General features: G+C 37.1%; 1 protein-coding gene across 4 annotated transcripts in view; it reads left to right on the top strand.

Moving 5' to 3' along the window:
• Positions 1 to 2,536, top strand: part of LOC149791189 (uncharacterized) — a 60,117-nt gene extending 57,581 nt beyond the window's left edge. For 3 of the 4 annotated variants that reach the window (XM_089969634.1, XM_089969635.1, XM_089969637.1), the window contains exon 10: positions 1,155 to 2,536. In XM_089969634.1, the coding sequence (XP_089825760.1) occupies positions 1,155 to 1,665 (511 nt within the window). In that variant the 3' untranslated portion in view covers positions 1,666 to 2,536. The remainder of the gene's footprint in view (positions 1 to 1,154) is intronic. The other variant, XM_089969639.1, reaches the window with a different exon arrangement.
• Positions 2,537 to 14,877: the final 12,341 nt, after the last annotated feature.

Genomic DNA, 14,877 nt, shown 5'->3' on the forward strand with positions numbered 1-14,877 from the left:
GTTTTTTGTTGTAATATACGCGATATATATATTTAAGAAAGATTGTTATCATTTATTTTTTCATGACGGGGTTTTAAAATATCAGATGTATTAAATAGTATATTTAATATTGCTTCGGGTAATTGTTCTTCTTTATTATTTATAATTTCTTCAACAACCCCTTTCCTAAATTTTGCAATCAATTCTACGTTTTTTCTACTAGTTCGGGTTCAGGTGCATGTTCTTTTTGCACGTCGGCGACTTCAGTACGAAGTTTTCCAATACTTTCAAGTATTTCCTCACCAACAAGTGGAGGTTGAGCCTCAGCTATATCAGTTGGAAGATCTCGCAAAAAATCTTCTTTGTCTGTTTAGTTCTTCTTGCTATTTTTTCGGTTTGTTCTGCTGTTTGTTTTGATACCGGAAGAAGATCTTCTTTGATGACAGTTGCAACTTGTTCAGTAGCTGCAGTGACGGGTTTTAACAGTTTTTTAGTTTCTTCTTCGTACTCAGCTTGTGCTTCTTGCTGCGCTTGTAGATTTTTTCTAAATGAGTCTCTGACAGGAAGAAATTTTTTAATTGCTTCTAATCGTTCTCGTGCTATTCTTGCAGTATGAGATTCTGGATGTACCATTATTTTTAATATAACAATTTTTTAATTAATAGCAGCATAGAGGGTCCTGTCTACGATTCTGTTTGGGACAAACAATAATCGTAGACGTGGTATTGACCTCTATGAAGGGTCACTATTTTTATTTTGTCTAAACACAAGGGTGACCATTCCCTTAAGTGGTCTGTTCACCCTCTCTGCTGCTCTCTGTCTGTTTCTCTGTCTGTCCCTCTGTCTCTGTCTCTGTCTCTCTCTCTCTGTCTCTCTCTCTCTCTCTCTCTCTCTCTCTCTCTCTCTCTCTCTCTCTCTCTATATATATATATATATATATATATATATATGACAGCTCTAGTTTATCTTGTTATATAAGATCATATACAAACTTTGCAATTATACACTGATTTGTGGTATGTGTTTTTATGTGTGTTCATGTATGTATATGCATATATTTAACAAGAAAGAACTGACAACAACGACGACTGTCTTTGAGAGAGATTTAGATAGATGACAACAATCGTTACTATTTTATCTGCTTAATTTTTTGTGGTTCTAAAACTATTTTGTAGACGACACAAAAGGTCTCGGCATACAGAAGTAAGTGCAAGTAATTCTTCAGGAGACCATCACATATTACTAGAACGGCAAAGCGCCAACCCTCCACCCAAGCCATCAAGAAAAGCATACAGTACGAAAGGACATATCCAATCTTCGTACGAAAATGTTGTCCTAGGGCGAAGTGAACAATCTGTAATGATTCAACATCTTGGTCATTCAAACTCTGGGAAAGAAACGTATGACAGATTAGATTTAGACAAGGTACATAAAGACAATACAAATAGCACAGGGGATGATCTGCATGTATATGACCACACATCTCTGCATATGACTGAGGACCACTATGACCAGACGGCTTTGTCAGGTAACAAGTCACCAAATCTTGAAGAAACATATGATAGAACCACGTTAAGACAACAGTTGGACACGGAAAATTCAATAAGTTTGAGAGACGGTCAAGTGGACTATGAAACATACAAACAGGCTGATAATGACTATGTTTCTACAAATGGACATTACTGAAAATCATAACAATTATATTTTGTCAAGTTTTATTAGCCACGAACTAGTTACACCAAAGAGAATATCACCAAGGAACCTACGATTAGTTAAATATACTGAAACAGTATACATTCTGTCGTCGATAAAAGTGAAAAACATCTTCTCTTTTGACAAATGTAATTGTGATCTCAGATGAATAGCATCGGTTCAAGTGAATATAGTATTCATTAAATTTCCTGCAATTCATGTCGTATTGCTAAATATGTTTTATTGGAAACGAAATAAGTCTCGAATGTCTGAAATAGTAAAGTGGGTGACTTTACAGTAGACTTATTACGTTAGCTGCGAAAAAATTGTTTAGTTGCTTAAATGTAGAAGATATATTCTGATTTTAGTATTGAGCGGAAGTCTAAAGTATGATCCAGTTGACATGTTCATCGCATATGTCAAGAATCGAGCAAATGTAAATATGAAAACATAATTTGTTTCAAACCTTGGAAAACCGCCAGGAAGAGTATCAAACATACAACGTTTGGCTTTATGTGTAAATATGGCTGATCGTTGCGCCCAGTTTTACCAGTACGTGGACTTAAAGCAATAATCAAGAAGTACATTGAGGGTAAGGCAGTCAGAAACCAATTAGAAAGATCAAATTACACCATTTAAACAGATTATTCGTATTATTACAAAACCTAGATTAGTATTGCAATTATTTATATTAGTTGTACTATCACTAGTGTTTTTAGCTGTATTTATTCTAGCATTAGGAGTGGTAGTGTATGAAGCAGTTACACTTATATTCTGATGTCTCATGGATATTTTAATACCAATACTGTAGCTCTGTATAATTGTATTATATCATTGTTTCATTCACAATATACTAGTAACATATTTCACTATCTGTTTTGTATCATCCTATCGTATCAAAACAGGATTATATATAAAATACTGTGTTTAACCTGGGTAATCCGTACCTCAATGCAACTGTTAAAATATATATTCCTTGTTCATGAAATAGAACTTGTAAATTATTTAACAACTTTACTTCAGAAAAACCACTCTTTTTATGTTAGCCCTATGTATAGCTTTGAATGAGACGAGGTGAATTTTGGGTTGATCAGTATTTCAATCAGTTACCCAAAAGATCATAGGTGAGTGCTATGTATTTGACAGTAAAATATTCATAAAGATAATTCATACTGTAATGCATTTGAACTTCAAAACACTGTGTTGTAATATATTTTGCCATAATCAAGGGATTTTAAACAACTTGATCAAATTGAGAAAAGTGACCACACACGTTTGTAAAATTAAAAATAAGAATTTAATGCAATACAAAGTAAAAAATAAAAACAACTAATCCTGCGTAATGAACTTCTAACAACACTGAACATGTATCAATTCCAATAGTCTCAACTAATACGATTACGTTCCGAAGGTATTCAAAATGATAACTGTAATGCACTGATGTGCCAACAGTACATAGATAATAACTGATAAATGGATTCATGTAAATCCAAATGACTTTATGTTTCACAGTAAACCCGTGCATGCATAATATATCCAGAAAATATTTGAATGAATGTTAAAGCACTGAAAGTCCATCGAATTATCATATTACATGCATGAATCAGTCCTCTATTAAAATGCAAGTTAAACTATCAATAATAACTGCTATTGTGCAAAACTCTTTTTATATATTAAACTATTACGCACTAGAGACAATGCAATGGGATTTTGAAATTGATCATGATGTAAGATCAAAAGTCATAAGACTGACTGCAGGTACATTTTTTATTCTAGCTTATTATGAGCTGGATAAGTGTGTCCTTTTACCAGTACCACTATTCTTCTTGACTCTAGTGATCTTTACTTGAACTAATTCTACTCACCCTTGAAACGTAATAATGAAACATCGAACTCAATATCCATGTATCTTTTTTTAAAATGGAAACCCGTTCACAATTGATTGACATTGAATGTGCAATTAATGTAATGGTATGTATGTATGTATGTATGTATGTATGTATATATATATATATATATATATATATATATATATATATATATATATATATATATATATATATATATATATATATATATATATATATATATATATATTAGTGGTTTAAGCTCTTAAAATTAGTAACATAAACGACAGAGACAAATAGCTTAGTAAAGTTGAAAACATAATTTATATCCTTAAATATATAGTCTACAATGTAAACCAATAAGAACACATAATTTTGCAGTTTTGCGATTCAAATCCAAACTGTAATCCAAGAATCAAGATACAAGTCCTATCAATGATAAGTTCAAAGTGAATCACAGTTGAAATCCCGAAGAAAATCCAAAATAGAAGACGATGACGGACGCAATTGTCAGCCGTGAACTGAATTTTCAACAGTCTCTTCTTGAATCACATAAAATATTAATCCTCCTTTTAAATTCCGTAAGAATTTCGGTACATATCTTTGTCCAATAATTAGTTTAGATTCCTTTGGGATTGTATGGGAAAACAATCGCTTGAATTAACAGATATAAAGAAAATAAAAATTCAGCCCCAAGCTAGACACAGGATAAACCAGGATGACGTCTCAATCATTAATGCGCGACTGACATAAATCTTGTCATAACACTAATTTTAACTAAAACGCAAAACATATCGGCAAAACAAGTGCCTACCTTTACGTAATCTTGGTATGACTTTGCTTCAACTTAATGATTTCTACTCTGAGAACGAATTCCAGGAATTTAAAAAAGATGTTTTCCATAAAGGTACTTACTTTAAGGTTAACAACTTGATACACTGTTTATATTATTAAATATTTGCATCAACGAAATAAATGTTTACAAAATCAATCAAGTCCAACAAAAGTTAACTTTTCTCTGAATTAAACAATTCTAATAAACATTACTTCATTGCAATAATATGTAATGGAATTTTAATGAGATAGTCCTAACAAACAAAGAGTTAAATTAAGTATACATAGCACTTCTCCCACATTAAAAGACAAATAAATAGTTATATAATAAAGCTTTCTTTTACCATAGGTTAATTAAACATGACATTTTTATGTCAAATGAAACTCGCGTTTAATGCTCAATAGTCAATTGTTCAACAAGTATTAGAAATTTTAAACTAAATTTCCGATACTATCTAGCCATACCCAAAGCTCGCATCACTTGCATTTGAGCGAGAACCACATGAAATTCAGAGATATCCTTTACCTTAGCATTTTTAGGTTTAACCTGTCCCACAGTCTGTCCTAAGAATCTTACACTAGCACGGCAAAACTGGCTTTTGGATAAATTAATTGTCAAATTTGCATCAGTGAGTCTGTCAAAGAATTTAAGAATTGTTGTTTAAATATTCTTTCTAGGTGTCGTTGTAGATGATGACACCATCGATGTGTGGCTCACAATTATCTAGACGTTACATAATCATGCTAATTAATCGTTGCAAATTAATAGGCGAACCTTCATCCAATACAGCAGCACTTTATATTGATAAAGTCCATCCGGAGTCCCAAACGCCAAAAGTTATGTTGCCCTTTCTGTCAATGGAATTTGCCAAAACCATTTCAAAATGTCAAATTTGGTGACAAACTTTGCTTTTCTAACTTTATCAATGCAGTCATCGATTTTCGGTAATACAAATTAAAATATTGTCTCTTTTCTATACTCGGTGCAATTGCGGGATTTTTTTGTATGGTGTCGGAGCATGTATACATCATAAACTCCAGTCATTTTTACTGGGCTCGATGAAATCCTTCGCTAACAAATACTGAATTTCCTTTTTCATGTATTTCTGTTTCAGAGTGTTCATCCTGTATGGGTGCCGTTTCACAGGTGTGGAATTTACAATTTCAACGTCAATGTACATTTTCTTTTTTATTGTGGGAACATCTGGAAATAAATATTCATCTTCAAATACTAACTGTTTAAGTTTATACATTTCTTGCTGTTGCAAATTTGAAAATTTCTGGTCAAAATTATTCACACTTTCTGAATTTCAAGTAATTGCTACTCCAGATTGCATTCCTTCGCTTATATCGTTACAGCGTGGGGCAGGTACAACTAAATTAATTGCATGATTAACCTGGCTATCTCTCTTAACATACTGGCATTCCTTGAATGGCTTTTCTTGTGTAATGAACCCCTAAGGTAAGGGTGTATATATACGGAACTTGTAAATTGCATGCAAATATGACAATTATTTTATGGAGTTATTTCTGAACCCATCATGTTACAATATATAACCGACTCTCCTAAAACTAGTCGAATGAGCACACTCTGGTATAATGAATGATATTAAGTCGCAAGTGCAAGATGACACTTTGTTCCATCAAAATTCACTGATTTATGTTCCTTTGAATTTCACAATAATTATAGATACAATACTCAGAACATTTTGAAATTACCAAGATATGATTTCACTGCAACCTTCTACAAAACAATAGCAGAATACATACAGTGGTGTATTAATGAAAATCAAAATACCTGTCGAATGAATACCATTGATACATAAATCGTTTTTTCTCCACAACTTAGAGAATATGGTCATCGTATAATCTACTTATACAAGGAAATTGTATTGTTATTACATGCACCTATCCGAAAGTGCAACTTAAATGAGCAATAAACAAGAGTCAAACTACAAACTTATAACAACATACGACTGATGTATGGATCTATCACCGTGGATGATCAGTTTGTATAAGTTACACACAAATATGAAACAAATGTTTAAATCAAAGGAATCAAGTAAATGGTTTGCACAACTATGAATAAAGTATGATTGTGTCACTAGGCAAAGCATTGAATCTGTACATAATTATGAATACAGCTTCAACCACATTCAGGATAAGTTCGTATTATTCATTTTGACTTATTTAGTGATACTGAATTATTGAATGCGCCTGGTATATGATGGTTCGACTTGGGAAGTAAGAATTCGTTATGAGCCGAACACGTTGGTGAACCGACGCTGCTATGGCCAAATAGTTCTAGAATCGCAGTGTTCCATAGCGTGTCCCACTGTCGGCCGACAATGGAACAAGGGGCAAATTTATAATAATAGCTTACGAACTTGTCGGCCCGTATTAAAGTCGTCTTGCTTCTGTCGGGCTAAACTTACCAAGTCTTTCTCCTGACGGATTGAAGTCCTGATGAAAGAAAGTTAAAGTGGGTTCAAAATAATCGTCGACATACATTTCCGTTGATCGAAATGGAATGGTAGCCCATGAATGCCTATGTCGGTTAAAATGTGATAGGTTTCTTTAACGAAACGGATCTATCTAATCGCTTTTGTCAACATTGGTGTGTATCGCTAGCAGTTCAGTCACCTACTAAATATCAGTTTCATTAGTTATCATTCAGCAACTAATAGCGTATTTGTGCTTTAACTGAGAGTACAACAAACTGAGGCGAGATTGGAGAAAATGTAGAATAAAAATAAAATATAGATCGAACTAAAATGCTATAATGTCAAGCATTCAGAATGTTTTTATAACAAAATGAAAAAAAAAAGAACGTGTGGATTGTTGAAATAAAACACGAAATTGTACGAGAAGAACAATCCGAATGATAAAACAGAATAAAGACATTGTATAAGGGGGCCTAGATTGTTTAAAGAAATGTTTAATTCTGTAAATCATACAAGTAATCATGAAGTACATTAGCTGCAAATATAATATATCGCCGAATCTGTATCATTGTCTCTGCAACAATGTAGACCCATTGTTTCATGGTTGTTGCCGCCAATATATATACAGGTTTCAGTAAAGGAGTACCGTGCCATGGGCTCGGAAGATCTCGAATACGAGGGAGATCGACTGGCAGCATTTATTGAAGACAGAATCAAGGAATGGAAGGCAGAAAAAGCAGCGGAGAAGGCGCTGGCCAAGATATCAGCGGAGCAAGAGCTGGCCAAGATAACAGCGGACCTAGAGCAAGAACTGGCCAAGATACCAGCGGACAGAGAGCTGGCCAAAATAGCAGCGGACAGAGAGCTGGAGCTGGCCAAGATAACCGCCGAAAGAGAAACACAGAAAGAGCTGGCCAGGATATCAGCGGCCACAAAAGAACGCGAGCTCGCTCACACTCTCGAAATGGAGAAGGTCATGTTAGCAGCTAGGGACACCGATCGGGCCGACGCCAGCACAAGTTCGGGAGGACCGGACGACCTTTCATCGACCACTGAATGGTCAAGATAAGTATGCTGCTGTTCAGCGATAAGGAGGAATCTATCGACGATTTTCTTGTGCAGTTTGAGAAACTCGCTCACGCTCATAAAATTCCTGAACAACACTGGGCGATTAATGTCTCAGCTTTTTTGCAAGGTTCAGCTCGTGAAGTCTACCACGGCTTAGCTGCCGACGATGCTGACGACTATAATGCGTTCAAGAAGGCCCTTCTTTTCCATTATCGGCTGACCGCCGAAACATACCGTAAACTTTTTCGGGACTCGATGAAAAAGGCAACGGAGACCTTTCTCAATTCCACACCCGTGTTCGAGGGTTATTTGAGATGTGGCTGAAGATGGCCGAAGTCGAACGATCGTACGACGGGCTACGCGAGGTTATACTCAAGGAACATGTCCTGAGTACCTACTGTCGCGAGTTGAGAGTCTTCCTAGCAGAGAGAGAGCACCGGACGCTCGAAGAGATCGCTAGCATGGCAGAGCGATACGAGCAGGCACACTCGAAAAGTGGAGGTTCCGGGGGTGCGGAACGACCCCGACCCACTGAGTCGCGCCGTGTGGTTGAGGTAGAGCTGGCTGTCCGTAACCGTCAGGGCGACAGGAGGGTCGGAGGTGGATCTACAGGTAGGAATGCCAACCATAGACCTGGACGGGCCTCACCCACGAAATTGGGACTTGCAGGTCGCGAGGTCCGCCGACGTGTTACTACTGCAAGCGCCCGGGGCATATTGCCAGGGACTGTCCCAAAGGCAGGCAGACCCAGGTGAATGCCGTCGCTAGGAAGGAGCGCGAGCCGGAGGCAAGCTGTAACCCAGCCAACCTCGCGTCTGCTAATGTCAACGGAGAAGGTGCCACCATCTTGCATGACACTGGGTGTAGCGTTCCAGCCCTTGTCGACAAGAAGTACGTTAAGGCCGAGGATTACACAGGGGAGGTAATCGAAGTTCAGTACGCGAACAGCGCGCGTGACTCATTGCCAGTGGCTGTCATTGACCTCGATTAACCGTACGTGAAGGAGAAAATTGAGGCTGCGTGCTTGGATGGTTTGTCACATGACGTCATACTGGGATGTAGTTATGTGTTGCCACAACCGAATCCCGAAACCATCACACCGATGCCGGTGAGTGCTGTATAAACCAGGTCCAAGAGTCGACAGACGAAAGCGAAGCCGATGGAAGTTACATCGACACCGGTGAGTAACGTTCTTCCGGCCGAGCTGAGGAAGCTGCAGCAGGAAGATGCAACTCTGGCGCAGTTGCACAAACACGCTTCAGCAGGAATGGAGAAAGAAACTCCGAATGGCGCGGTGAAGTTTGAATACAAGAAGGGGATCTTGCATCGTCACGCCAGGAAAGGCCGCAAGCACTTTAAGCAGGTCGTCGTGCCGAAAGAGAAGCGAGGCGAAGTGTTAAAACTCGCACAAGAAAGTCTCATGAGTGGACACTTGGGAATTGCCAAGACGCTTGACCGTCTTGTCAAAGAATTCTACTGGCCAGGGGTCCAGGGAGACGTCAAACGGTTCTGTCTTTCCTGTGACAAGTGTCAGAGAATGACATAGAAAACGGATCATCGACCCGTCCCCTTGGGGAGTAAACCCGTTATCGATGAACCATTTCGATGCGTCGCGATGGACTTAATCGGACCGATAAAACCTGCGTCGTCGCACGGAAATCGTTATATCTCTCGTACGGCAGTCGGAAGTTGTCAGCTGCCGAGAAGAACTACTCCGTATCGGAGAGAAAATGCCTCGGAATCGTGCTCAGGATATCACGGTTCGAGCGGTACTTATACGGGCGGAAGTTCATATTGGAGACCGATCACCAACCACTCGAGTATCTTGCGCAGGCGAAATTATCGAATGGACGATTGATGCGATGGTCGCTGTCCTTACATCAGTACCAGTTGCAGATCAGATACGTGAAAGGAGCTGAGAACGTAGGCACCGATTTCATGAGAAGGAGCACTGAAATGTTATAGATCGTTGTATATATATATATATATATATATATATATATATATATATATATATATATATATATATATATATATATATATATATATATATATATATATATATATATATATACATATATATATATATATATATATATATATATTTATATATATATATATATATATATATATATATATATATATATATATATATATATATATATATATATATATATATATATATATATACATATATATATGAATATATATATTCACGTTCGTACTCAGTGTGTAGTGTCGCGATCATTTTGTTCTTATTTCGTGTATTAATACCATTGCATTTGAAATAATTTTGAAGGAATAAAATCCCGATTTAATTCTCAAGCGTGGGGGGGGGGTCATGTTTACCCCGACCCAGATTAGCCCCAGTTGAAACATGTATAATCAAGGTAATTCTGACAAGCCATTGTTTGATGTTAAACGTTGCCGCAGGCTACCACTGATCCAATACGTAAGATTGTTGTGGCTAGAAGTGGAGAGCCGGACATAGGAGTTGCGAGGCCGCCCGATAGCCAATTATCACCTAGGTGTGGTAAGGTTGTCCAAGATCAAAAGAAGTTGCCTGAAGAAGTGGGAGTGTCTTAACTTCTTTTCCCTGCAAACAGCCAGACAGGTTGAACTGGCCACTAAGACGATTGGACAGGCTCATAGCGCCACCCAATCAGAATCGAGATAGCTGAGAGACCTTGAATTGGGTAGAATGACATCTTCGCGTCTTCTGGCAAGAGTTAGTTCGCTGAGAGAAATTACCCAGAGTGGAGGTTAGCGTAACTCCGAATAGCCATTCGTTATTGGCGGGAAAATCTTAGAGCGGGAAATTCTAAGTACAGAGAGCTTCAAATCAGGAAGCTTTGAGGGACAGACCAGTTACAGTTTGGTCCCGTAGTCTCAGATAGAGAGACGGAGGAAAGGAGAAGAAGGTAGAGAAGGAAGATGAAGTTGAAGTCTGGAGCGAAATTGGAGGAGGAGTTAATAGAGAGGGAAACGGAAACGAAGGAGGAGTTAGAGGAACGGAAAGAAGGAAGGAATTAGCGGGAAAGAAATAGATGAGTAGATGCAAGGACGGGGGAAAATCGAACTCACACTGTAAATCACGCGATGAATTAGGCTGTCACTTGGTCGAGGGAAAGGCGAGTGATTGGAAGTTATCCTTTTCATTAATCGAATTTATTAAATTGTTATTAATTGAATTTCATCTTCGTGTTCTCTATAATTTATCCGTCGGCGTTGCTCACTGGGGGCTCAGTGTGTAAATCTACCTTGTCACTAATTTAACTTTCTAACCTGAGGAGCCAGGGTGGAACTTTCATGATAATTTAATTAAATTATATTGGAAGAACCCCACCCCAATGCGTGCAAACGTCACATGCAAGTTCACTGCAGATTTGGTTAAAATTATAAAACATGTAATTGCTTAAACATTCACAATTCATGAATGTGTTTTAGGTCGTTGAGGGGCAATGCCTTTGTAGAAATTGATACAATATTATCGGATAATGGCACTGGCAAGATATCCTATAAGTAAATCTTCGTAGTAACTTATTACGATAATCAAAAACGTGCTACTTGAGTACTTTGTCAATAAGCCCGCTAAACATCGAGCATGGCCCTTTACTTAACGCATTACACTAATAAGGAAAACATTTTAATCCGTTTCTAAAGGAGCTTCAAAGCTAATTTGAATAACGATAATTAAAACAATGGCACTTAAAGCCTACAGCGTTTGAAAGCTGTTAGGTTGCGAGAAATGCAGGAATCCAAACACGAGAAAGATGATAATCTTCCTTTGATCATGCAAATACGAAACTCGAATACATATTTGATTGAAACATTATTGTAATTCCTGATTATTAATATGTGATGCGTAAGATAACTTTTTAGAGAAATGTAGCCGTTAACTCTAACATTGAAATGACACATTCGAATGAATCTAAATCTACGATGCACGAAATATTTACATCGACTTGCGTTTAATAAGAGAACCAGAAACGCGACCATTGTTCAATTGTTGAAAATACATTTAGTTGTCGATTTGATGCTGGCGAAGGGTCATAACTGTCGGAAATAAATTGTCGCTCTCGATTTATTTCCTTCGGCTGTAGCATCAATGGGTTTTAATAAATGCAACAACGAAAACTTCGGACACTGTAGGGGATTCTGGTTTGTCCCTGTACGAATTGTATTAGAAAGTACTTAGTAATATGATTAAGAGAGGACTAACTGTGGAAAAAATGGCAGTACAATTTTAGGTGTAAGTGATGGGATTTTTTTTACACTTAATCCCAATAATACAATGTAAGGTGTACACCCTAATATATTAGCTAGATATTTTCCCCACTTCTAGGTTTAACCTCTGAAGTGATACCTTTGAGCGTGATGCATATGCTTATATATCAGCCTAATCAGCTTCCGGAAAAGCCATCTTAATATTTTCAAAAATAATCTCGGGCTTGCAATTGCCTTACTGAAAGCACATTGTAATTATTGCAAATTTAATGCAGTAATTTGTAGACATAACAGGGATCTAGCAGTGTAGACAGTATGAAGAATATTCCAAAGTATGGAAGAGGTTGGTTGATCATGCAGTTTGACTCAATGTGATTGTTGCTTTTTTATTCTGTCAATAATACAAATACAATCGTTTCTTCCTGAGATACCCATTTGACAACTAAACTTGCATACTATAGGCATTTCAGTTTAACTGTAAAATTGATGTTATCACATATGATGGATGTTCATGAGGAATTACAAGTACCTGCAGTTACGATCTGAATTTTTTAAAATATCAAAATGCCCACTATATGCACAAACTGACTGCACCCAACCTTGTTTCTATGTTGTTTACATGCATATTGTTAGGCTTTTAACCTTTGATTATTACTGTTTTTAACTGAACTTTTGCTTTACAAATTAATGGTAGCAATAGTTATAAAAATGTTGGTCCACAATTTCAGAACGTTACATAAAAGATGGTATGGTTTGGCTGTTGAATATTTGTGACCATGTTTGAAGTCCACAAGGAACCAGCCAGTAGTGGGGGAGGGTGCTTTCAATAGGATATTTTGTTTTCTTTTAACTCAAGATAAATTTGTTTTTAAAATAATTACATTTGCTTTTAAACTAATAGATACACGTATCATGTTGTTTTTTATATAGTTCTGCTGGTGATATACAAGAAGTGATTTTAGATGGTCTGTTGACTGTCTTCAGTATTCTATTGTTTGTGTGTGTAAACAAGTTTGTTGTTGCTGCTTCTCCTAAGCTACTTATAGGTTTGACCTGAAGCTTTACAGTCACATTCATCCCAGGATCTAACAAATGGTGCTGCCCTGACGTCCAATATGGCGACCACAGTGGCCAACTTAAAAATATTGTTATCGCTATTCCAACATGGATGGTCTTTTCACCATTCTGTTTTCACTCGACATCAAGCTGGTCCCTAATGAAAATGGTACAACCAGTATGGCTGCCACTGACCACTGACCATCTTGAAATTCTTGTTACTGTTACAGTAGTCCCCCTCTTCAGCCTTCCACACGCTCCTTACAACCATAATCTGTTAGCACCTACGAGTTGTGTTCAAAAGTGACCCTCGCGAATTAGTGCAATAATATAAAATTTACCCCTCATAAGCGGCTGCTTTTTATTTGAATATGTATCCAGAACCATTTTTGTATTCATAACGTGCGTTAAGTAATCTGATTTCTGTTTCCCGATGTCAGGTTTTTGTTACTGAATGAAGTGTTGAGTAAAGTATATGCACTTTAGCTTTACTTGCCAAGGAACAGAAGAGGTTATATGATTGTCTATCATGCATCATTTGCTATCTATCCATTTGTCTGTTACTGCTAATTTGTAATCAAATCTCCTAAACTACATTGATGATGGCAGTGAACCTTCTCTTATAAACGCATTCATCTCATGGTCTAGTTGGTCCTAAATAAAGACGCTGCTACTCAGACATCCACTATGAAAACAGAGTTTACACCAGAGTTCTTAACATACAGGTATCGTCTAGTTGAAAGTCTTGTCATTACTTCTAAATGTATGGTGATATAATGTTTTAACTAAAAGACTTCTGATGATGTTTAGCTGGTCTAATATGAAAAGGGTACTGATCTGAGTTCCATTATAGCTGTCACAGCCTTGATCGATCTCATAAGCTTTAATCATTACTCCTCCGTATCAAATAGTTTTGTGACAATGCTGCTGCTCACAAACCCAATATGGCTATCATAGTAGCCTTTTTGTGAAATTTCTCATCACTTCTTGTGCTAAATGGATTTTTTATTAACATGTGAATTTTACTAAAAACTTAAGGTGTCTAATGAAAATGGTGCCACTCAGGCCACCACAGAGACCAATTTAATGATCAATTCAGCATGGTGTTTTAACTGAAAGACTTGTTGTGATGTCTAGTTGGTCATAAATGACAATAATGCTAAAATGATGACCCAATGGTCATGTGGCAATTCTTGCTCTACTCTTCAATGGAAGTCATTTTGAGATGGGTATTCGTCAGAAGAGTTCTTCTGATGTATAGGTAGTCCTGAATGAAAACAATGTAAAATGACTCACAGTATGACCACCATGCTGGCCATGTTAAAAGTGTTGTTATCTCTGCTCCTCCTAAATGTATGACTATATCAACATAGGGTTTTCACCAACAGACTTATGATACCTAGCTGTTGCCATTAGTAGATCCAATATTGATGTTACATTGGCTGTCTTGAAAATGTTGCTGTCACACCCCCCCCCCCCAAGCATGGATTGTTATATTGTCATCAGTATTTCACTAAAATACTTTTAGTGTTGTCTTGTTACAATTCTATGGTCTTCAACTAAGTAAAAGAAAAGATAAAAAATCATCACGTTTAGTAAAATTCAACAGAACATGTATTTCCCTGTAATAAAAGGAACTTAACAGTAGAGGCCGACCGAAATTCGGTCATCAGCCGAAGATCTATTTTAACTTTCACAATGCAACAGCAGCGCTGCGTCTATTACTCTAC

Source organism: Sinohyriopsis cumingii, chromosome 9 (assembly GCF_028554795.1).
Source record: "Sinohyriopsis cumingii isolate HCF-2022 chromosome 9, ASM2855479v2, whole genome shotgun sequence".
Classification (NCBI taxonomy): domain Eukaryota; kingdom Metazoa; phylum Mollusca; class Bivalvia; order Unionida; family Unionidae; genus Sinohyriopsis; species Sinohyriopsis cumingii.